At 39.5% G+C, this 26,306-nt stretch overlaps 1 protein-coding gene across 4 annotated transcripts in view; it reads right to left on the bottom strand.

Moving 5' to 3' along the window:
* The window catches only part of RALGAPA2 (Ral GTPase activating protein catalytic subunit alpha 2), a 393,192-nt gene that overhangs the window by 344,265 nt on the left and 22,621 nt on the right, over nt 1-26,306 (bottom strand). For all 4 annotated transcript variants that reach the window (XR_008529157.1, XR_008529156.1, XM_054574136.1 and 1 more), the window contains exon 2: nt 6,274-6,384. Coding sequence is in view for 2 of the 4 variants with exons in the window: in XM_054574136.1 (XP_054430111.1) it covers nt 6,274-6,384 (111 nt within the window). In the remaining 2 variants the exon portion in view is untranslated. The remainder of the gene's footprint in view (nt 1-6,273; nt 6,385-26,306) is intronic.

The following is a 26,306-nucleotide window of genomic DNA, read 5'->3' on the forward strand; positions in this document are numbered from 1 at the left end:
GTAGGTGCCTGTAAGTCTTGAAGAAACTGCCTAAGGTCAGACAGGGTCAACATGTGACATCAACAGAGACAGATCCAGAAAGAAAAAACAGCAGTCTGTTACCACAGAAATTTACACCACAAAGTCAGGAAATCAGGGCAGATCAATTTAAGAAGCAGAAACCAAAAAGAAGAGTCTCACAAATAATGGGATGACAAAGAAACACCCCCCCACCCCCGGTCAGAGGGAAAGGAGGGTCCCCTTAAAAAGAACTAAATGAAATAGAGGTAAGTAAACTATCAGATATTGAGTTCAAAACAATGGTTCTAAGGAAGCTCAATGAACTCAGTGAGCTCAGAGAGAACTACAAAATACTACAGGGAAACTATGAGGAACTTACTGCAAACTATATCACCATGAAAAAGGACACAGAAACTATCATTGAGAGATAAGAGGAAATGAAGAATACAATTTCTGAATTGAAGAACACAGTAGAAGGAATCAAAAGCAGGCTAGATGAAGCAGAGGCTCTAAACAGCGAGCTGGAGGGTAAGGTAGAAAAAAGCTCCCAGAAAGAACAAGAAATGGAAAAAAGACTCAAAAAGAATGAAGAGGCACTTAGGGAAATGCAGGACAACCTGAAATATAACATCCATATAACAAGGATACCAAAAGGAGAAGAGGAGCAAGGGACAGAGAATCTGTTCGAAAAAGTAATGATGGAAAACTTCCCTAACTGGAGGAGAGAAAAGTCAAGCATGCCCAGGAAGCACAGAGGGTCCCATTCAAGAGGAACCCAATGAGGCCCACTCTCAGTCATATCATCATTAAAATGGCAAATATCAAAGACAATGAGAGAATCCTAAAGGCAGCAAGGGAGAAACAGGTAGTAACATACAAGGGAGCCCTGGTATGGCTAGCAGCTGACCTCTCAACAGAAACACTGCAAGCCAGAAGGGATTAGCCAGAAATATTTCAAGGAATGAAAAGCAAAGTCCTGCAAACAAGACTGCTCTACCCAGCAAGGCTCTCAATTAAAATGGAAGGTGAAATAAGGAGTTTCCCAAACAAAAGAAGGCTAAAAGAATACACCTCCACCAAACCAGCCTTGCAAGATATGCTATAGGGGCTGCTTTAAGATGAAGAAAAAGAGTCTATGAATACCTAGCTCCTTTCACAGTCACAAATACTTGATATTACCAATATTTTTAATACTTATTAATCTGTGATAATAATGTGTTATTTTAATTGTTCCTTTATTATTTGTTTAAACTAAACCTGTTTTTGTATATTTGTGCTTATTTCCATTATTTTTAAAAAGCTTTTAATGACTTTTTGGTATTCTTTATCCATTATTTGATTAAATGTTTGTAGGATATTTTTCCCTAAAAAAAAAAAAAAAGAAAATACCATTAACCCTTTTTTAGATGTATTGCAAACACTTCCCTATTCTATTACTTGTTCTTTAACTTTTTTTATATTTATATTACTGTATAGTCTTAAATGTTTTATATTGTCAATATTTTACTTTATATCTTCTGGGTTTGAAAATGTTACTTCAGAGTAAGAAAAATATTATTTTGTATTTCCTCCTAAAACTCCTTAGATTTTACATATTGATTTTTAACTCACCTGAATATTTTTGTATAATGTATGAAATAGACCTCTGTATTGGTTTTATTTCAAATAATACTGGTCTATTCACCCTATTTGTTGAATAAGCCTATTTTACCTATTGATTTGAAATATCAATTTAATCATTTATTATATTGTTAGATATATGTTTGTTTGTAGAATGCTCATTATATTTCATTGATCTACTTTATTATTTCTGTGTTGATGTCATGTTGTTTTAATTTCTGAGACTTTATAATGAATTTAAATTTTTTAATATTTTATAATGGATTTTTACATTTAAAAAAATAAATAAAATCTGTATTTTAAAAAAGGAAAGAAAGGAAGAAGGAACTTCTACCTTTTGTGACAACATGAACAGAACTGGAGAATATCATGCTAAGTGAAATAAGCCAGTCAGTGAAAGACAAATACCATATGATCTCACCTGCATGTGGAATCTATTCAACAAAATAAACTAATGAACAAAATAAACCACAGGCAAGGAAACATGGAGCAGACTGAAAATGACCAGAGGGGATGTGGAAGGAGGACAATGGTGGAAAAAAGGAGAAGGGATTAACCAAAGAACATGTATGAATGACCCATGGACATGGGCAACAGAGTGACAATTGACTGGGGGAGGGGATGGAGTGGGATGGGTGGAGGAGGGCAAAGTGAGAAAAATTGAGACAACCGTAATAGAATAAATATGATTTTTAAAAAAAGAACTCCAAATATAATTGTAAATTTCTGTATTTCTCTATGTAATTCTACCCATTTTTCTTCATGTATTTTGAAGCTCTGCTTTTAGACACATGCACATTTTAGACTATTGTATCATCATATTGGATTTATGCCTTTATTGCCATGGAATTTCCCATTTTATCCCTTTGAATATTCTTGCCTTAAAACCTGCTTTGTCTGATATTATGATAGACACTTCTGCTTTTTAAAATTAGTGTTGGTGTAATGTAATTTTTTCCATCCCTTTACTTTTAATTAATTTGTGTCTATATCTTTAAAATGGGTTGTTATCATTGAATAGAGTTCTTATATGTTTCATTCTAATAAACCACCATAATAACCCCTAAAAAAACAAACTTATGTTAAAAAGTATCTTAAAACATTAAAGCCCCAACATATATTTACTTATTCAAATAATACTGAGAGGTAGTATAGAGCCCATGTTAGGAATGCGGATGGACTACCAAGCCAGGCTCTACATCTAGCAGAGCTGTTGCTTGCTATTTAAACACAGCCTTCATGTTTTCCAAGTTGTTAGCAACCTATGACAGGTAATTTATTCATTTCTCAATTAGTTACTTATGAGGTCAAATTATCATAGAAGACACAGTAAAACCAAAGAAAGAGTTCTAATTTTTTGACATGAAGAGGCATAGAGCAGTAATAACCATAAAAAGTCACATATACCTTTAAGCAATTGCACACTGCTTTTTTAAAATAAGAATAATAAAAATTGTAACACCTACAGCAGCAGTTACCATATATTGTCCAGTCTATGTACCAAGCACTATGCTAAGTGCTTAGCATATATCATCTAACTTAGGAAATCAGCAAAATTTTTCTGTAAAGGTCCAGATAATAAATATTTTAGGCTTTTCAGGCCTCTCTTAAAACCTCTCAACTCTGCTGTTATAGTGCAAAGGCAGCTATAGACAATACATAAGTGAATGGGTATGGCTGTGTCCAATAAATCTTGATTTATAAAAACAAGCAGCAAGCTCTCAGTTGTGGACTCTTGATCTAACTGAATCCTCAGAGCTCTAGGAAGTAGATACCATTTATTCATCAAACAAATACCAAAGGATGTCTCTATGTCAGAGATTATTCCAGGAACTGAGAATACAGAAGTGAATAAAACATAACAACCCTAAGGAAGCTTGCATTTTGGCAGGAGGAGGCATGCAATAACTGAGTAAGTGAGAAAACCGATAGGAAAGGAAGATGAGGAATGCCCAAATGGGCGGTATGCAATTTTGACTAGTAAAGTCAAGGAACTCCTTGCTAATAAGGTGCATCTGTGCAAAGATATAAAAAAAGGCAAGGAACAAACCACATGAAAATTTGGGGATAAGAAAATAAGCCATATGGAAATTTGGGGAAAATATTTTCCAGGCTGTATGACTGGACAGTGCAAAGTCCTATGGCTGAACAAATGTGGCATGGTCAGGAAGGAAGGCAATTGCAAGACGACCCCTGTATCTGGAGTAAAGAAGGAGAATTGTAGTAGGTGGATGTAGTAAAGGAATACAGGTAGGGTCCGAAGCCATTGTAATGACTTCAGGAATGGGAACCCATCTGATGGTCTGGAAAGCCGAGAGTCATAATTTGACTCACATGTTTTAAGCATCACTCCAGCTGCTCTTTTGTAGACACTTTCGTAGGGGTTAAAGAGGGAGAGGAGAGAGCAACAATCTAGTGAGCTTAATGGGAGCTTCAGCATTACCAGCATAGACAATGAGAAGAGGCCAATGATTCTGGATGTATTTTGAAGGCAGAGTCAATAACTCAGGATTTGGCCTAAATAACTGAAAGGCTGAAATTATACTAAGATGAGTTCATTATTCCTAGTAAACATTTTCTTTGATTCTCTTGTTTTAGTATATTTTCTTCCCTGCATTCTGATCAAAACTCAGATTGTATTAAAATCAAGAAGCTTTGAAATCCCACCTGTTTTTACTAGTTCTTTGTTATGGCTCTTTGCAGTGGATAGTAAAAATGGAGAGAATTTTCCCCTTCCCATCAAAAAATGTCTATTTCTCTATCCCTTGAATCTGAGATGCCATGTGACTTGCTCTGGCCAATGCCAGATATTAGCAAATGTGAGGCAAGCACAAACTTGAAAACTCTCTTCCTGAGCTTGGAACCCTAAGATGACTATCTAAAGGAGCCCAAGATAGCCTATTACCTGGAGAAGAGGGGCCACATGGGGGAGAACTAAGGCACCCTGGTCAACAGCTTACCAACCATAAGACATGTGAATGAGGCCATCCACCACCAGCTAATATCAAAGGCATGAGCTAGCCTAAACCAGAAGAGCCACACAACAGACCGAGAGAATCGTAGTTAAATGACTAGCTGTTGCTTTATGACACTCAGTTTTGGGGTGGTTTGCTATGCAACACATACTATCTGATACAATCTTAAACAGTCACATTTTTCTAAAAGTATAGAGGAATAAAAAGGGGGAGGAGGAAGGCAGGGTGGACCCTTTAAAGATGAGATTTTTAGGTTGTAGCAGTTTTTTTTAAAGATATGGGGCTTTAGTTTTTCTTGGCTCTTTTGGTTGCACGTAATATCACATTATTCGCCTCCACACAGCTATGAAAAGAAAGTGAAGTGGAGCAAAGCTAGAAAGAAAAATAATTAGATGACCTCATATTTGAAATATCTATTGATTTGGCAAAAAGGAATTTTAAGTTCAAGATTTATATTAATTTACGAATCTTGATATATTCAAGCAGGGGTAAAAACAGAGCAATTCATTAAAAAAAGAAAGAAGAGCAAACACTTTTTAGCATCCTGGGCACATGCCCATGTATGATGACCTACTAGAAGCCTGGAGCATTCTGTAAAACTGAGTTATCTGCTCTATCTCAGGGATCACCACAGTGCCTCACCCCAAATTCCTTGACTCTTTTCAACCCACTTCCCCCATTTACCTTCCACCAACAGTTATCTCTCTTTCCTCAGCCTGCAAACAAGCAATGTATCCTTTAAAATCTTCCCATGACCAGGCTACTACCCCTTGAGATACAATCCTCTGTCTTCATCATCACATTTTCAAAAGCGGTGTTCTCACATGTAGCCTTCATGGTCTCACCACCCAGTTACTCCATTTCTGTCTGTCTTGATTCTGACCACACCACTCAGCTAGAACTTTTCTTTCACTAGTCAGTCACAGCCTTCTTGGTACACTATCATTTCCTAGTCCTATTGCTACTCACCTTTTTATATCACCAGGCATTACTTATCTTTCATTCCTTGAAATTCTCTCTTCTCTGGGCATCTATGACCAAACACTTTCCTCCCTTCACCTACTACTCCTTTATCTTTCCTCTTTGCTGAATAAAAGAAGAAATTGCCCCAAATCCCTGACTGCCACTCCCTCTCTCTGCATATACTTTGTTCCTTGGCAACAGCATGATTGCACCTCTCTTCCACAAGCACCAGTCGCTATATTTTTACTGCCCAGCCAGAACATATACCTAGGTGTCTCAAAGAGCACTTCGTGGATATGAGGAAAAGGGATACAAGAGGGAGAAGTCAAAGATGCATTCAGGATGTTAGGTCTAGTTCATAAGCTACCATTACAAGAATGGGAACTCTGGGTTAGTGTTAGGGGAGCCAGGTTTGGAAGGTAAGAACATGAGTGTAGCTTTGGGAAGTCTGAGTTTGAGATACAGGAAAATCTGAACATTTAAAAAATTTTAAGGGAAGGAGGGAGGGGGGGCAGGGAAAAGGAAGGAAAGGGGAAAGTCAAGGAACATATAGCAAAGACTCATGGACAAAACCAAAGGGGAAGAGCTGAGGGAGGGAAGGAGGGAGGGGGCAAGGGAAAGTGGTGGGGGGTAGGTAGAGACAAATGTATTTGACAAAATAAATTAAAATAAAATTTAAAAAAATTTTATGTCAAAAAAATCATAAACTGCTTACCTTTTAATTTCAAACTATTTTCCAGTGTTATAAAATTTTCATAGAAGATGAAGTATATCTGAGAATAGTTGGTCTCAAAGAACTGCTTAAGTTCACTTGCATCCACATTATCTGAAAAGAAAAAGTTTCCATTTATGACAATAATATGATATAATCATCAGAAATCACAACTTTTTCGGGAGGAGCCTTGGAGCCGAGGAGAGACAGTGGATTCAACTTTCACACATCCCAACGGGTGAGAAGTGTGGTGGAGGCTCGAGAGGGTGGGCTGGGTGCCCACGGGCACTAGCACCAGAGGGACATTGAAATGGCCAGTTAGCTCCCCCAGAGAAGAACAGGTTCTGAAACATAAACAGGAACCTCTAAACTACAGCAGCTAAAACCAGGAAAATACAGACAAAATGCAACCCCGAAAAGCTTAGGGGCCCTCTCTGCCAGAGACAGGTGACTAGGGATGCAAAGAGCCATTTAAAGGGCCAACAAAAAAATTGCAGGGGCAGCCACCCTCCTTGATCTCTGGGCAGAGGCAGCAGCAGGGAGGGCTGGTGCCTGGGAAAAGACTGGTGAGGAAAACTTTGCGAAGAGAACTGACATGGCAGTTGGTGGAGCCCTGGTGATAACGCACCTCCCACTCTGCAGCTACTATCTCGCTCAGGCATAAGGGAATCAATTAACCTGCCTTTTGTGCACTCCGCACACAGCTTGTGTGCATGTGAACTGGGGGGCTAAGTGCAGACTCGCTGGGAGAGCCTTGAGGAGAGACTGGAGATGGAGGCGTTGGGAAAAGAACGGGAGGAGGAACCAGGGAGTCCCGACTCCTTCTCCTTTCCCTAGTCTCCATTGTGCGGGAAAAAGACACACCCATAAAGAGCCAAAAGTCGAAAAGGACACAATAGAGAGCCCAAAACAACCCAGTTCAGGTGCACACACGTGCGCCGAGTGACCTGTGAGGGTTAGCGAGTGTGTGTGTGGACCGGCGCAGGCCGCGAGCGCAGAGCAGGCTGCAGAAATAGTGAATCCCCAGCCAAATGGGCACAGAGCTGACCAAAGCAGGAGTCAGACACAGACAGTAGACTCCTGGAAGGCTCAAACAAACGACCAAGGCCATATAGGATCACCAACTGACATCATCAGAGACAGGCCCAGAAAGAAAAGGAAAAAAAAATTTAAAAATAAATAAATAAATAAAAAGACCAGCCTACTACCATAGAAGATTAATCCACAAAATCACGAAATCTAGACAGCCCAATGGAAACAGAAGCAAAAACAAATAAGTAAATTACTTAACAGACTCTCACAAAAATGGGAAGAAAAAGAAGTTCCCCCCAAATGAACGGAAAAGGGGACTCCCCAAAGAGAGAGAGCTAAATGAAATAGAGGCAAGGGAACTATCAGATACTGAATTCAAAACAATGGTTCTAAGGAGCTCAATGAGCTCAGCCAGCTCAAAGAGAACTATGAGAAACAGGAGAGAAACTATCAGGATCTTACAGCAAACTATATCAGCCTGGAAAAGGACATAGAAACTATCAAGAAGACACAAGAGGATATGAAGAATACCATTTCTGAATTGAAGAACACACTAGAAGGAATCCAAAGCAGGCTGAATGAAGCCGAGGATTGAATCAGTGAGATGGAGGATAAGACAGAAAAAAGCTCCCAGAAAGAACAAGAAATGGAAAAAAGACTCAAAAAGAATAAAGAGGCATTTAGGGAAATGCAGGACAACCTGAAACACAATAATATCTGTATAATAGGGATACCAGAAGGAGAAGAAGAGGAAAAAGGGATAGAGAACATCCTCAAAAAAGTAATGATGGAAAATTTCCCTAATTTGAGGAGAGAAAGGCTCTTATGGATCCAGGAGGCACAGAGAACCGCACTCAAGAGGGACTCAAGGAGGTCCACTCCAAGACACATCATCATTAAAATGGCAACTATCAGAGACAAAGAATATCCTCAAAGCAGCAAGGGAGAAGGAGAAAGTAACATACAAGAGGGCTCCAATAAGGTTAGGAGCTGACTTCTCAACAGAAACACTACAAGCCAGAAGGGAATGGCAACAAATAGTCCAAGTCATGGAAAGCAAGGGCCTACAGCCAAGGCTGCTCTACCCAGCAAGGCTCTCAATTAAAATAGAAGGGGAAATAAGGAGTTTCCCAGACAAAAGAAGGTTAAGAGAATACATCTCTACCAAACCAGCACTACAAGATATGCTAAAGGGACTGGTTTAAGAGGATGAAAGAAAAGAGTGAGAAAGAGAAAAACACAGGTACAAAGAGAAAAAATGAAAAGTTTCTATCAGTAATAACTCTCAATGTGAATGGACTAAATGCCCCAATCAAGATACACAGGGTAGCTGAATGGATAAGAAAACATGACCCACACATATGCTGCCTACAAGAGACCCACCTCAGAGCCAAAGACCTACATAGACTGAAAGTAAAGAGATGGAAAAAAATATTCCAAGCAAATGGACATGAGAAAAAGGCCGGGGTTGCCATACTTGTATCAGACAAAGTAGATTTCAAAACACAGGCCAAAAAAGAGACCCAGAGGGGCACTTTATCATACTTAAAGGAAGAATCTATCAAGAAGACATCAACATTGTAAACTTATATGCTCCCAATGTAGGAGCCCTCAAGTATATAAGGAAATTGTTGGATGACTTCAAAAAAGATATAGACAGCAACACACTGATAGTAGGGGATTTCAACACCCCACTGTCAAAAATGGACAGATCTTCCAAACAAAACATTAATAAACATCTTGTGGCGCTGAATGACACACTGAATCAAAGAGACTTAACTGACATATATAGAATCTTACATCCCAAAGAAGAAAAATACACATTCTTTTCAAAGGCTCATGGCAGTTTTTCAAAGATAGACTACATGATAGGACACAGAGCAAACCTCAGCAAATTCAGGAAAATTGAAATAATACCAAACTTTTTCTCGAAACACAAGGGATTGAAACTGGAAATCAACCTCAAAGAGAAACCTCAAAAACTTGCAAACTCATGGAGACTGAACAGTAGGCTATTAAACAATTAATGGGTCAATAATGAGATAAGAGAAGAAATCAAAAAATTTCTGGAAACAAATGAAAATGAACAAACAACAATCCAAAACCTATGGGACACAGCAAAGGCGATCCTGAGAGGGAAGTTCATAGCAACACAGACTTACCTAAAAAAGACAGAAACATTTCAAAGAAAAGACTTAACACTACAACTTCAAGAACTGGAGAAACAACAACAAATAACTCCCAGAGCAAGCAGAAGGAAGGAAACAGTCAAGATTAGAGCAGAACTGAATGACATAGAGACGAAACGAACAATTCAAAGGATCAACCAATCCAGGAGCTGGTCCTTGGAAAAGATAAATAAAATTGACAAGCCTTTAAGCAGACTCATCAAGGAAAAAAGGTAGAGGACCCAAATTAATAATATCAGAATTGAAAGAGGAGAAATAACAACTGATATCACAGAAATACAAAGGATTGTCAGAAACTACTATGAACAATTATATGCCAAGAAATTTGAAAATCTTGATGAAATGGACAAATTTCTAGAAAAGTATAATCTTCCAACACTGAAGGAGGAAGAAACAGAAAGCTTGAACAGACCAGAAACATCTGGGGAATTGGAAGCAGTAATCAAGAAAATCCCAGCACACAAGAGCCCAGGGCTGGACGGTTTCCCAGGAGAATTTTACACAACATTTAAGGAAGAGCTAACCCCTGTCCTTCTCAAACAATTCTAAGAAGTCCAAGAGGAGGGAAGACACCCAGACTCTTTTTATGAGGCCAGCATCACCCTAATCCCAAAACTAGATAAGGACCCTAGAAAGAAAGAAAACTACAGGCCAATTTCGCTGATGAACATAGATGCTAAAATCCTCAACAAAATATTGGCAAACCGCATCCAGCAATACATTCAAAAGATTATCCACCATGATCAAGGGGGATTCATCCCAGGGATGCAGGGATGGTTCAATATACGCAAGTCAATAAACGTACTACATCACATAAATAAAAGAAAAGACAAGAACCACATGATCATCTCGATAGATGCAGAAAAAGCATTCGATAAGGTACAGCACCCATTTATGATCAAAACACTCAGCAAAATGGGAAGAAATGGGGCATTCCTCAACGTAATAAAGGCCATATATGAAAAACCTACAGCCAACATAATACTCAACATGCAAAAACTAAAAAATTTCCCACTAAGATTGGGAACACGACAAGAAGTTTCACCACTTCTTTTCAACACCGTATTGGAAGTCCTAGCCACAGCGGTCAGACAAGAGAAAGAGATAAAAGGCATCCAAATAGGAAAGGAGGAAGTAAAACTATCATTGTTTGCAGATGACATGATAGTATACATGAGAACCCTGTAGACTCTACCAAAAAACGCCTCAACCTAATAAGTGAATTTGGCAAAACAGCAGGATACAAGGTCAATATTCAGAAATCAAAGGGATTTTTGTACACCAACAATGAAATAGAAGAAGAAGAAATCAGAAAAAATATACCATTCGATATAGCAAGAAGAAAAATAAAGTACCTAGGAATAAATTTAACCAAAGACGTAAAAGATCTGTACGCAGAAAACTATACAACACTGAAGAAAGAAATTAAGGAAGACACAAATAAATGGAAGCATATGCCGTGCTCATGGATTGGAAGAATTAATATCATCAAAATGTCCATACTACCCAAAGTAATTTATAGATTCAACGCAATCCCTATTAAGATACCAATGACGTATTTCACAGAAATAGAACAGATATTTCAAAAATTTATATGGAACCATTAACGACCCCGAATAGCTGCAGCAAGTTGAGAAAGAAACAGAAAGTAGGAGGGATCACAATACCGGACATCAAACTCTACTACAAAGCCACCATACTCAAAACAATCTGGTACTGGCACAAGAACAGACTCATAGACCAGTGGAACAGAATAGAAAGCCCAGAAATAAGCCCAGGTCTCTATGGGCATCTAATATCTGACAAAGGGGGCAGAAGCATAAAGTGGAGCAATAATAGCCTCTTCAACAAATGGGTGTTGGGAGAGCTGAACGGTTACATGCAAAAAATTGAAATTGGATCATCAGCTGACACCATACACAAAAATAAATTCAAGATGGATAAAAGACTTAAATATAAGTCGCAACACCATCAAAGTCCTAGAGGAGAACATTGGCAGGAAACTCTCAGATATCCCACACGGCAGTTTTTTCACTGATATGTCCCCTAAAGCGAGGGACATTAATGAAAGAATAAACAAGTGGGACCTCATCAAAATAAGAAGCTTCTGCACGGCTAAAGAAAACATTAGCAACGTGAAAAGGGAGCCAACTCTATGGGAAAATATATTTGCTAATGCTATATCAGATAGAGGTTTGATCTCCAAGATATATAAAGAACTCACTTGACTCCACTCCAAGAAGACAAGTGATCCAATCAAAAAAATAGGCAAAGGACTTGGGCAGATGCTTTTCGAAGTAAGAGATACAGAGGGCCCTGAGACATTTGAAAGGATGCTCGGCATCACTAGCCATCAGAGAAATGCAGATCAAAACCACCATGAGGTACCACCTCACATCAGTCAGAATGGCCATCATAAACAGATCAACAAACAACAGGTGCTGGCAAGGCTGTGGAGAAAAGGGAACACTAGTCCACTGTTGGTGGGAATGCAGACTGGTGCAGCCATTGTGCAAAGCAGTGTCGAATTTCCTCAAAAAGTTGAAAATGGAACTGCCTTTTGATCCAGTGATTCCCTTGCTTGGACTATACCCTAAGCATCCCAAAACGCCAATTCAGAAGAACCTATGCACCCCAATGTTCATAGCAGCACAATTTACAATAGCCAAGTGTTGGAAGCAACCTAAATGCCCATCAGTAGATGATTGGATCAAAAAATTGTGGTACATATACACAATGGAATACTATGCAGCAGAAAGAAAAAAAGAACTACTACACTTTGCGATAGCATGGATGAAACTTGAGAGCATTATGCTAAGCGAAATAAGCCAGGGGTGGAAAGAAAAACACCATATGATCTCACCTATAAGGGGAACATAACCAACAATACAAAGATGCAAGGAAAATAAGACCAGCAACACTGAAAGGAAAAGAAACCAACAGAGACAAGAGGTAAGGAAGGACGGGTGGCGGGGGGAAAAGGAAGGGAAGGGGAATGTCAAGGAACATATAGCAAGGACTCATGGACAAAACCAAAGGGGAAGAGTTCAGGGAGGGAGGGAGGGGGCAAGGGAAAGTGTTGGGGGTAGGCAGATACAAATGTATTTGAAAAAATAAATTAATTTAAAAAAAAAGAATTCACAACTTTTCCGAATGAAAGTAAAAAATAGCTTTATCCCCTCATAAGACAAAATTTTAAAAAATAATATTTCCATCCATGTTCTCCATTAAGAGAACTCTGAATGGGCTTAGGGCACTCTCCCCCACAGCTGACCCCTGCAGGGGACTGGAGTCAAGGAGATCAGATCACAGCATTTACAGACCAACCAGAAGGTCAGAACTAAGAGGGCCCAGGGAAGGAAAAGATGACTTCCTGTTCAGGGAGGAAAAAGTAGAAATTCATGGCTTTTGGCATAGGCCAGTGGAGGGATGGGTTTGTACATCTAAAAAACAACTTTGTTGGTACAGCCATGGCCCAGTCTCTCTCCACTCCCTGCTGACATAAAACCAGCTACAGAAACCTAGCAGGCAAGTTTCCCATCACACCTACCCATTTCCATCTGGGCCACTGGTTAACACCTTCCCTCCATCTTCTAGGTGACCTGTCCCATTCCTGTTTGGATGTGATGAAGCCCTCTACATATTCCTAGAGGTGCCTTGAGCAATGTTTCTCCCTGCTACACCAGCTGTATACAGAACTTCACCAAGTGACAGCTCTAGCTGGGGCTGAGCTAGCAGCACAGCCACTTCTAACAGGGGCCCAATTATTCCTCACAATTCCCATCAGAGAAGTTATCCACTGTCAACATACCTTTGTACGTTTCCCTTAGCAAACAAGGTTGTTTGTGCCATTTACAACAGGGTTCTAACAAGGTGTTCTCTTTGGATAATATACTAATAACTCTAGGAAAATGAAAAACAGCTTCCTTAAAATTACACAAGAGGGAAAAATATGTTGCTATTCAATCTGTAACAGAATGGCATCAATTGCTTTTGGGGTCCTAAAACTGGGAATACATGTGAACACATCCATTGCTATGCTTAAATTCTATATAGTTAACACTAATACTGGTGAATCTAAAGAACTGTTTTTCTCTCATGGCTGTATAGAGCCTTTCATGCAAAAAATTTGCCCTGGTTTTTTGAAATAATGCACATAAGGTGTTTTTAAAGTCATATAAGCTGCCAATTTCACATTCTATTTCCTGTCCCAAAATAAAACCGAGCACAGAGCAATGAAATTTTCTAGACTAACAAATTAGCCTGTGTGAAAGAAGGTAACAATGAAACTAGTATCATTAATCATATGAATATTATCATTCTTATGAGCTTTATAATCTTGCCAAGGAATTCTTGAGTATCTTCTGTAGAATGTGCCAATTCTAATAAAGATTTTGTTCATTTTCACTCCAATACAAGCTGCTATCCTGTCCATACTACCTGTTTCCTCTAAAGCACCTCACCTTGCCAGCTCCTACTCACACTCCCTGGTCAGTTGAAACATCCCCAGTCCATCCCAAGACTAGATCAGTTCCTCTGTTATGTGTCCCATCACTCTCTTCTTTCCCTATCATAGAATGTGTCATACTTTACTTGATTCCTGATGGAATTCCTGACATAATCCCAATGAAATGATATCTATCTTCTCTGTTAGAGATACCACCTACCCTCAGTCTATCCCATGCATCATTATTTCCTCTGCATCCAATATAGTATTAAGTTCAGTATTTTCTTGAATGAATTGGGTGACAGAAAGAGCCTGTAACATACAATGATAGGATATGACCACAACTTGTACACCAGTTAGATCATATGTCTACAAGGGGAAAAAAAAAAGCTTAACCCTCCTTTAAGTCCTTGGGTCCATCAAGAGAAAAACTGTATCCCTCTGCTGAGGACTCCCGATTTCTACCTGTAGCCCTGACACATCCCTATCACACCTCCCTACCCCTCAAACTTGTGGCCTGAGACCAGCTGGATTTCTCTACATGAAGGTCTAAAAGCCTTCTCCAATACCATGCCCAAAGGAAAGTATTGGAGAAGGGTTTTCTCCCCTCATATTCTGATCTGCCCTCAGGTACCAACACCCACCCAAGTTGCTCACGGCAAAACTTAAACATCATCCTGGGTTCCTTCTCAGTCCTTCACAGCATCATCTTCAGTGCGTCAGTTCCACCTCAAACATGTTCCAGCCCTGGACTACTCACCCTTCACAGCCCTGCCTGGCACACATCACCATGAATTCTCATCCAGGCTGCAACCATGCCTGCTGCCTGGGCTCCCTACTTCTACTCTTTACCTCTATAATCAATTCCCCACACTGCACTCACCAGGAAAATTTTGTACCAAAAAGCATATCAAACAATTCCTTTACAAACAAACAAAAAAAACCTTCCAAAGGGCCTCCAGTAGTACCTAAAATAAAATCTAAATTCTTTACCAAGTCCTGTAAGGTCCTGCATGATTTCCTCCATTCAACATCAACTTCATTGCACACCACTTTCTCTTTCACAGCCTACATACATTCTACCCACTATGAGTTTCTTCCATTCCCCAAACTTCCCAAACATGTACCCCACTTGGGGAACATCTAGTATGTTGCCCCCACCCCTAGATCTTCATACAGCTCACTCCTTTGCATCCTTCAGAACTGGGATCACACAAACTGACAAAGTGTCCCCATGTATCACTCTTCTTTCTTCCTATCACCCTACCTTCTTCATAGATTCTCCAATGGATAGATGCCTAACTACTGTAAAAGGGCCTCAGACACAGAATGCAAGCAAAGGATTTCACTGGCATTGAGAACGTGGGTACGCTGGTAAAGCAAGATGGTACAGAAGATCAACAACTTCCCCATATTCCCTTCTCTTGGGGAAGAGAGGAGCCTCTCTTAATCTCTCAGAGACACTCAAATATCAGCAACCTGAACAAAGAGAGTCCTTGTCAGGTTGAGAAGCCCTCATACAGGCTGAGATGCTCTCACAAAGCCAAAATCCAGGTAACAGCCAATTCTTTCCTCAGCCATTCACTATCCTTCTTGTAAAATGACATATGGATGGTCCTAGGGTTAAAATACTCACCTAAACAAGACAATGAAAGCCCTTCAAAGTAACCAAATACAAAGTGAAAGTAAGAGCATAATATCTGAAATGTACTGTTTATTCACACATGTGAGAACTTCTCATTAATCTAGGAGTCCTTTTCACATGATTCCCCCGCACAAGCACTTAAGATTAGTTTAAATTATCTCATTTATTTATTTACTTTTTCATTGATTGGCACTCCACTAGAATAGAAGCTACATAAAGGCAGGAATTTTACCTGTTTTGTTTACTACTGTATTCCCAGCCCAAGAAAACAGAGCTTGACACCCAAAATATGCTCAACATTTGTTAGTTAAATTAATAAACAAAAAAATACAAAATATTTTGTAAATCTAATTCAAAATCTAGAATGATTTGTTGATTAGTCTTTTAAAAAAACAAGAATAATCAGATGAATATTTATAAAGTAAGCACTGATCTTGGGGAAGACAAGCACAGGCATTTGAATTTGGTATCCTGCAAATGGGAACACAAGAAAGTATTGGGACTTCCAGTCAAGATGGAGGAATAGGTAGGCACACTTTACCTCCTCATACAACCATAGAAAGAATTACAACTACATGTGTTAAAACAAATAACACCAAGAACCATTAGAATACCAAGCTATGTCGAAGTCTAATAACCAAGATTTAAATAAGCCACATTCACCTAGATGGGCAGGAGTGGCAGAGTGGTGGAGACTGGTGGGGAAGCACAGATGCATGTTGTGGCTCACAGAAGTGGCAGCTGCAGGTCAGACAATCCCACATTTACATATTGTGGATAAAAATTGGGAGGGATATCCTGGGAGCAAGGGATACCCTGGGAGTAAGGGATACCTTGGGAGCAAGCAATCCCAGCCCCAGGCCAAACCACACAGCCCAGGGTTCCAGCACCAGGAAGATAAATCCCCATAATTTCTGGATGTAAAAACCAGTGGGGGTTGGGATGGTGGAAGAAACTGCCATGTTTTCAGGAGACTCAGCTTAAAGGGCCCTAATGGACTTAGAATATATATGAACCTACCCACTCTGGGATTTACCACCAGGGTAATGGCTGGGAGGGCGCCAGTTGCATACAAGAAGTGGGTGAAGTGACTGGAAATGGGGCAAGTGCCAGGCAGACCTGTAGAAAGTCAGGCAGCAGCATTGTCCCTTCTCCGAGTTCTCTCCCCACACAGAACCACAAAGTGATGAAGTGGGTTGCCCACCTTAGTGGTTACATAATGCTCTGCTCCACAAAATTTACTGGTGCCTTTTCTACAATAGGCCACATGACTAAGATAGGGAATCAAAGCAACTCTACCTAATATACAGAAACAAACACAGGGAGGCTGCCAAATTGAGGGAACAAAGAAATATAGCCCAAATGAAAGAACAGAACAAACTACAGAAAAAGAACAAACAAAATGGAGATAACCAACCTATCAGGTGCAGAGTTCAAAACACTGGTGATTAGGATGTTCAAAGAACTCACTGAGTATGACAACAAGACAAAGGAAGAAATGAAGGTTACACTAAGTACAATAAAGAAAAACCTAGAGCAAACTATCAGTGGAGAGGAGGGAAGCCAGGATTCAAATCAATGATTTGGAACATAAGGAAGAAATAAGTATATAACCAGAACAACAAGAAGAAAAAAGAATTTAAAAAAAAAACAAGGACAGTATAAGGAACCTCTGCAACATCTCCAAAGGTACCAAGATCTGAATCATAGGGATGCCAGAAGGAAAAGAGGAGGATCAAGAAATTGAAAACTTATTTGAAAAAAATTATGAAAGAAAACTTTTCTAATTTGGTGAAGAAAATAGACATACAAGTCCAGGAAGTACAGAGTCCCAGAAACAAGTTGGATCCAAAGAAGACCACACCAAGACACATTATAATTAAAATGCCAAAGGTTAAAGATAGAGAGAATCTTAAAACAAGAAGAGATATGCAGTGAGTTACTTACAAAGGACTTCCCATAAGGCTATCAGCTTATTTCTCAAAAGAAACCTTACAGGCAAGAAGGGACCAGCAAAAAGTATTCAGAGTGATGAAAAGCAAAGACCTATATCCTAGATTATTCTATTCAACAAAGCCATCATTTAGAATGGAAGGGCAGATAGAAGTGCTTCCCAGACAAGGTAAAGCTAAAGGAGTTCATTACCACCAAACCATTATTAAATGAAATGTTAAAGGGACTTATTTAAGAGAAAGATCAAAACTATGAACAGTTAAATGGCAACAAATTCACAGCTATCAACAACTGAACCTAAAAGAACAAACTAAGCAAACACCAGAATGGGAACAGAATCACAGATACAGAGATCATTATCAGCTGTGAGGGGAGAGGAGGGGAATGGAGGAAAAGGTGCAGAGATTAAGAAGCATAACTAGTAGGTGCAAAATAGACAGGGGAATGTTAAGAATAGTGTAGGAAACGCAGAAGCCAAAGAACTTATATGCACAACCCATGGACATGAACTAAGGGGGCAGGGGGTGACTGCTGGAGGGAAAGGGGATACTAGGCAGAGCAGGGCAAAGGGGAAAAAATTGGGACAACTGTAATCGTATAATCAATAAAATATATTTTTTGAAAAAGAAAGTATTGAAGGACTGCTTTTTATCAAGCTAACTTCAAGAAGATAGAGCTATCATAGGAAGAATTTGTTCAGATTTTTTTAAAAAAGTATGACTGTGAACTTCCTTTAGACAGACAGTCTTTACCCACTCATTCAAACATTACTGAGCCCATATCCATGCCAACTAGCCTTTAAACCTAACCCTAGAAAATTTAAAGAGAGTAAGATGCAGGGTCCCCAAGGGTACACAGGTAAACAAGCAAGTAACAGAACAGGCACCATGACCAGAGCTTATGCAGGGCATCAAGGCAGGGAGTGAACAAGGCCACTTGGGGAAGTTGAGAACATTTATAACACTACACAGTTACACTTTAAAAGACACTATTATTTGACCCTCACCACAACCCTGTGAGGTAGATGGGGAAGGTGTGATCGAGATAAAGAAACCTGAAGTTCAGGATCTTATGTGACCTGCCCAAGATAACACAGCCAGTCACAGATGTGGGCAGGACTCCTGTCCATGTCTTCCAACTAAAACCTGAGTTCTACAGAGGCCTCAGAGACAAGTGGAAATAAATCAAAACTAGAAATCAGCTCATAAATACAAAGACGTTGTGGATGTGCTGAAGAGCCAGATGAAAAAGAACAGGTGATAAGAAGACAGGTAAGAAACAAGAGGAAATAAAGTTGCACTAAAGATGGAAACTGCTGATTTCCCCAGGAAGGAGCTTATAGTAATCTCCCTATTTGTGGGGGCCAGTAAGGAAGAGAGAAGGAGAATAAGACCAATCACAAACTCAGAGAAGTACATTCATACTAACCAGAGAAGTAACCAGTAGATAGTGTTATAGAGCTAGAAGTCATTCCTGAATTTTTAAAAGAAATTTCCTTTAATTTACGACCAACTAACAGCCAATAAACTGTTTCTATTATTTTCCCATTATATTTCAAAAAAATGTCTATATTCCACACCAAAATCTACCATCTTCCACCTTTGTCCGGCAAAATCTCTTCTTGACAATTATTTCTCCACATCTAGCTGAAAGGCAATAGCAAAACTTGAGGACAAAACTTTCAGAGCAGACTCCCTATGTTCAAGTCCAGAAGCCATAGGACCAAACACCCTGTACCTCAACATCTTCATCTGAAGTGGTCCACATATCACAGGACTGCAATGATGACAAAAATGAGCATATGCAAAGTGCTTATAAGAGTGTCAGTCAGCATTATATAAATGCTAATTGTTTTACAATTATCTAGCTCCTGGCCAAGGCCATCTCACTAGGTGGGAATAACCTAACTTCACCTACCCGTAAAGCCATAAAACTCAATGATTCATGAAACTCATAGACTTAATGAGACCATCCTTTATTAAATGACCCTTAATCCCAATCTAGGAGAAAGCACTACCAATAAACATACCTAAGAAACTAGTGGGATTATCACTCCATTTCCTTCCACATATAATCCTTTTCAGTAACAATTCTACTCCTTTTTAACTGGGAGGATCATAATACAATCTCACAAAAACCTGCTTCAGCAACCCCTGGGAAGCACAAAATGAAGGGGGAAATGTCCTTCTCCCGCTCGAGAGCCCCAGTGAACTTTGTGAACAAGAAAAAAGAGCTCAGTTCAGCATCTCCCTGGTAGAGAATGACCCCCCCCAACCCCAATCCTCCCATCCCCTCTATCCCTCACCCCCATCTCAGGGTGACAGCCATCTCAGCCCTGCTTATACATTTAAGTGTAGATGAAAATAATATCATTTACTATTTTAGTCAAATTCCCTAGATACGGCACTGAAGGCATGATGCTCAAGATCACAGGCTAGTGATAGGGAAAGAGACAAGTGAAAAATTCAAAGTGAACTTGACAACTTAATAAAACATTATTTAGAAACAGTGAGAACAAAGGAAATAAACTACTGAGACACAAGACAGAAACATCGACAAGATGAATGTTATTAGTAGTGCAGTGTTACTTAAAGGTTAATATAGTTCTCGTGATTTCACCTCTTAACAATAATATAGATCCCTGCCCTCTTTCCCTGTTGTGGTAGTTTATAGAAACACCACATATTATTTCTTCTCTCCTTCTACCCAAACTGATTTGGGGCTTAATCTACTAATTTGCTCTGGTCATTAGAAATATGACCCAGCAGTGGCTGGAGGGCCTCAGGTAATCTCTGGTCCAAGGGAAATAAGGAACCTCATGGAGTAAGGCTGGACCCAACTCACAATGGAGTCAATCCCAGGCAACCTGTAGCCAAAGGGAGAACTACCCCAGCCCACTTGTGAGAGAGAAAAACAGATGCTTGCTGCCAAAAGGCCTATATAAGCTGTGAGGTTTGGGATGGACTGTTACACAACATTACTGTTGAAATGTTGGCGGGGAAGATATTCACCACCAAGCAGCTTCACTGGCCATGAGGGCCAACAAGCCCATGAAGATGCACTCTTAAGTATAACACATTGTCACCTCCCTTAAAGAAGGAAAAGTGGGAAAAAAGGGCCCCAAATAACAGAGGTTGCCCATTGATAGAAACTTTCTGACAACTGTGACTAGTATTAAGCAGAGGGCAGGCAGGAACTCCTTTTCTTGATATCAGCCAGTAAGTAGGTTTTAGAACCTCCTGTGTATGCAGAATTGTGCCAAGGGCAGGTAAATGACCTGGAGCTCATCTGATGAGCAGGTAAAGTCAACACAATGAAGCCTTTTCAAGACTCAGCAGGTAATCCGGTAATAGGACAGCAGGTATGCTGATTGTACTTCAACAGTAAATCAACACTTTTATCATCATTATTATTAAAGAGAAATTCACATCTGAAAAATGCATCTTACATACAGACCTAAAAACGTCCCTGGTACTAATTATATGAAAATATTAAATCTTCCTGTGGATGGAAATACAAACTTACATAGCAGCTGAAAGGCTCCTGCCTCAGGGTATCAGGGCTCTGAACCATGAGATCTGATCAAGATGTGGTGTTATGCTATGAGAAGGCTGGGGGAAGAGGATGAATCAGGATGTAGGCCAACTCACCCCCTAAAGTCAGCTGTCAGGCAAGGATACTTTGCCTGACACCCACCCTCCCAACCCCCACTAGACAAGGTTATTTATAGAATATCTGCAAAGCTTTAAGAACTAAAAAATCAAGGTCCATTCTACAAGAACACTTTTTCTAATGCCATGGAGACTTTAAATTTCAGAAAAACTCTCTCAAGTGCTGAGTTTTTAATCCATATCTACTTATAGGTATAAAATCACTGGACATATTTGATGTGGAATTACTCCTGGAGTCATCCAGAAGTTAAGTAATAATGTACTGAATGAAGATAACCCTTACCACACCCCACCACAGTGATAGGAGACATCCAGCCCCTCTTCCTTACCTCCCCACCACAAGCTGTACAAGAGATCAGACTCAATAAGGAAGCTATAATTAGAAGCAATCATGGGCCACCCTCTGGGCACATACCAGTGAAGTCTCTCAGGCTTTGCACTCTGGTTTCCATCCATCTCCCTGGAAATCCAAGCTTCCCACAGGACCCTCATCTCTGACTGTCACCTCCATACAGCTCTGCGCATCACCTAATCTCACCCCAGTTTCCTAATCACAATCCTCCATTCGCTATATAAATTAAAGCCCACCATATCCCCTTCTCCTCCACTGTATCTCTAAAAGTTCCCTTCCCCTTCTGGCTCTATCTGAAACCTGGCAGCCCCTGAGGACACTGCTTCCCTGCAGACTGTCAGGTAAGTCTCATTTCTTCCTACACCTATGAACCATTTGACATAAGATGGAGTCGGTGTTCTCCCTGCTCCTACACTGCAACAGCCAAGACGATTCTGGAGCTTCCCCTTACACACATAAACTGCTTCTGTGCTGCTCATATCATCAAACTTCCAACTAGGCCCCCCAACCCAAGTTGTACAGAGTCTTTCACTCACCCAGCATGCTCTCCTAAAGATTTCAGGGCCTGGCTCACTGTCTCTCTCTCCATAACTAGTACTGATCTCAACGTTTCTAGAGATGCTGCCTGAAATTATCTCTAATGAGGTTGCCCTCCTTCCCCATCTCTGTCACTCATACTCAACAATCATATCCTGACCCAGTCATTACTTATAACATCCCCACCTCCAACATCTCTGTTCCAATCCACTCTCCTGCCACCTGCCATTTCTGATCTTTCCTGTTCACTCCTTCTGGAAACCTAATTCCAACAGCTCTTCAACCCTACCAAGTCCTTGAATCCAGTGACCCTACCATCTTATCACTATTAATGAGCCCCCTCAAATCTTTACTTCTTTTTTTCCTATTCTGGTTTCCACAGTCCATTTTTTTAATCAGCCTTTTCATTGTCCCCCAAGCTTCTCCTTTCCCCCTTCCAACATATTTGCTCAAAACCTGTTTCAGTTTGGGCTTTGATTTAACTGAAAGTACTTATTTGAGCACAGGCCATGTGCTAGACACAAAAGACTTTTTAAATTGTTGTTTTAAATATTAAATATATATAAAAGAATAAGTTTGTATATATGTAACTTATGATATATAATAATAAAACCAATACTTTTTCTTTAATCCTCACCTGAGGACATTTTTTCCTTGTTTTTAGAGGGACAGGAGGGAGAAAGGAAGTGAAAGAGAGAAATATTGATGTGAGAGAGAAACACTGACCAGTTGTCTCCCACACATGCCCCAACCAGGATCAAACCTGCAACCTTTTGGTTATTGGATGATGCTCCAACAATCTCAGCCTCCTGGAGCCTAAGCTAAAACCAACACTTTAAACCCACCCACCTACCCAAGCATCCAGGTCAATCAAGCTTTTGCCCCACCTACCACTCTAAGGAGCTCTCCATTGTTAATCCAATTTTCAGTCCTCTCCACAGGGGAAGGCTGATACCTCTGTGCCCAAGCACTAACCAGGCCTAACAAAAGGAAAAGATTAGAACTCTAGAATACTTTTGGAAGCACACTGGGACCTAAACTACATACTCCTGTTTGCAGGAAATGAAAAAAGCTTATCTTTCAGCTTCATTGATCATTTTGTTTCTTACAGACATTACAGCCATGCTGTAATGTACAAGTTATACTGTTTTAATTTTTTTAATTTTCCCTAAAAATGTATGTGCATTCAAAATTTTATCATAATGATCATTTATTTCCATTGGTGCTTTCCATAGCATTTAAACTAAAAAGTGAGAGTGACTTGGAGCAGATACTGCTTTCCCTCCACTAGAGACCCTTCCTCTTCCTGTTCAGGGATCATCCTACCTGACAAAGCCATGACTTTTAGGGAGCCTGACCTTTCCCTTGCTCGAGGGGATGGAACCTGATACTGCTGAGTCAATTATTGTGGCAACTGGGTTCCTTGCCAGTAAAGTATTTAGGCTCAAGCCTGTCACCCAACACTGGTCAATTAAAAAAATGGGAAGAATTCTGATGATGTCTGTAAAAGATAAATTGTTCTTAAAGGGACACAAAGAAAAAGTAATTCCTTTTTCCCTGCCTTGGACATTGTCCTATCTGGGTGCAATGTTTGCAATGGCTGCTGTCATTTTACCACCTGAAGGACAAATCTGCCACATTGAGGAAACTAAGGAAAACAAAGTAAGGAAGCAGAGAGAGCCTGGGCTTTCAAAGTCACTAACCTGTTGAATTAACTCACTCTGGAGCCACCTGCCTCAGGACCACTTTTTATAGGGAAAAAAATTCTTTATCATGTACGTTTACATTTGGATTTTCTATTATTACCTGCAACCAGAAACATCCTTGTAGATACTGAAATAAAACCTGATAGTAGAATAGGAAACAAATACTAGTATAATTGAAAAGGCTGTAAAAAAATTATATTCATCCCACTTCATTTCCTAAGATGTATTATTTTCATTTCCTTATACCGGTAAGGCAAACTAGATAGAGAAAATAAAATTCTTAGAAGTCAGAGAGATGTTAACACTTTGTTATCCAGGAATGACAGGTCATGTGTAAATGTAATGCTGTATATACTCCAACTATCTAGTGCTAGAGTTTTAAAAAGTAGACCTATTTTTATCTTAAATATTTTTGACACATTTCTCAAATATGGGATTCTACAACTTTGCTTTCAACCGAGATATCAAGTACCAATATAATAAAAAGCACAACATAAACACCAATGGAATCTAATGTTCAAATCAAATGTGTTTTATGTGCATTTTAATATACCCATTCCTTTTGCAGGAATCAGTTTCTTCTACTTTTCGTGCTCTGAATTAGGGCTAGATTATGTAATAGTCAAAAGCACTCATGAAAGAAAGAGTCAGATAGAAATAAAATAAAGCAGAAGCTAAAAAGTGACTTCTAAACCTTTTCCAACATCTAAGGAAGAAGAAAAGTGGTGTTGAGGATAGAGACATCTTACTTATGTCAAATAATTATTTTCAATAATTATAGTAACAGCTTACAAAAGTTTTGTATATATTAACTCAAGTAAACCTTCAACAGCCCTAGTAAGCAGGTACTGTCCTTATTGCCAGTGGAGGGTCAGAGAAGTTAGGCCACAGGACTTGAACGTAGGCAATCAGTCTCCCACGCTGCTCACCTAATTAACTACAGAAAGTAATCGAGGAGGCTCAAGAAGCATACCTGGAAATACAATTTTTTTAAAGTACATAAGAGAGCTCTGGCAGAAGTCACAGAAATAAACAGTTATAAAATCCAAAAGAAAACCCAGCAGCTGGTTTACTTAGGACACTAAGCAAGCTTGCAAGTAGAATGACCCTCCTTCTGAACAGGTTAAAAGGGTGGCCTTTCTGTGAAATTAACTCCGCAAACACTGAAATGGCCTCCAAAGGGCTCACTTTACCACCAGAAAGTCATCGCACTGTCCCCTGCCCTGTCTCAGCCACAAACACTGTCACATCTGCTATATTCCTCTCACAAGAAACCAAAGGCTCCTCTAGTTGCTGGGCACACTCTTCTCACTCCCAGGCCACAATCTGCTATGGCTTGGGAAGTCCTGAAACTCACAACCTGTAGAATGGCGGTGAATAATTTGTTATATGAGTTCAATGATATGACCATTTCGGTATTACATGTCTTCAATTACTGACGTGGAAAATGTTCTGAGCATTTCAAGTCAAAAATACAGTGTTAGACCATGTATAACGACCATTCATGTAAAACTGTGATTATGGGTGTATGCATACAAAACAGAAAGAGAGTGAGAGCATGAAAGAGAGAAGACAGCGAATAAACAAGAGCAAGCACAGAAAGCATATTTACCAAAATGTTAACAATGATTACCAGGAGACTGCAGAGTTTGAAGAGCTTCTCTATACTTAAATTATTTTTTGCTTATTTGTATTATTCAAATGTTTATATTAAGTAAAATTTTATAACCAGGAAAAAAAAAAACTATAAGGCTATCTTTCATTTTGGGGTGGGGGAAAAAAAGCTTCCAGAGTGTTAAAAAAAGAAGTATTTTTTAAAGCCTATTTGACATAAAATTGAAAAGAACAACTCATCAGAGATGATACCAGACCATAATTCTCTACAAACTTCTCTTACTTTTGAATGTGGAAGAACACTCAAGATCCAATCAATATATGAAATAGTATCTTTACCAAGACTAAAATGTCCTCAAAACAGCAAATAATTTAAATTTCCTCTGCCCAACATTATAATTAAACTTCTTCTGTAATAACACATGCACTGTGCCTAATGCTTTGTAATGATCTAGTTATAAAGGACTCTTGCTATCTTTACAGAAAGCTATGTTTTTCTAATTGTCATTTACTGAAAAGTATAGTAAAACCATAGAACCAGGCAGGAAGAAATTGTCTCTGTACAGTCACTCAACAGCTTGCACTGAGGAGGGACAAGCTAATGTGTGACACCTCTGAATGAAAAAAATGAGATGAAATTTCCAGTCACATGAAGATTCATTTGCAAGACCTGTTAGCCTTAGCACACGTTAAGCCGGTACTACTTATCAACTGCAAATACAGAATCTCCCTCAGTGCACACTCAGCAACATTGATTCATAAAAATCACGTCTTTGATTAACACTGAGCCAAAGATCAAGACTCCCTCAGGCCTTTCCATTAAAAAACACAATAAAAAATGCAGAATCCTAATTTAGCTGGTTACCTGAAACAGGGCTAGTCTGCAGTGT

Source organism: Pteronotus mesoamericanus, unplaced genomic scaffold (assembly GCF_021234165.1).
Source record: "Pteronotus mesoamericanus isolate MK-2021 breed Mesoamerican mustached bat unplaced genomic scaffold, CSHL_Meso_final contig_25, whole genome shotgun sequence".
Classification (NCBI taxonomy): domain Eukaryota; kingdom Metazoa; phylum Chordata; class Mammalia; order Chiroptera; family Mormoopidae; genus Pteronotus; species Pteronotus mesoamericanus.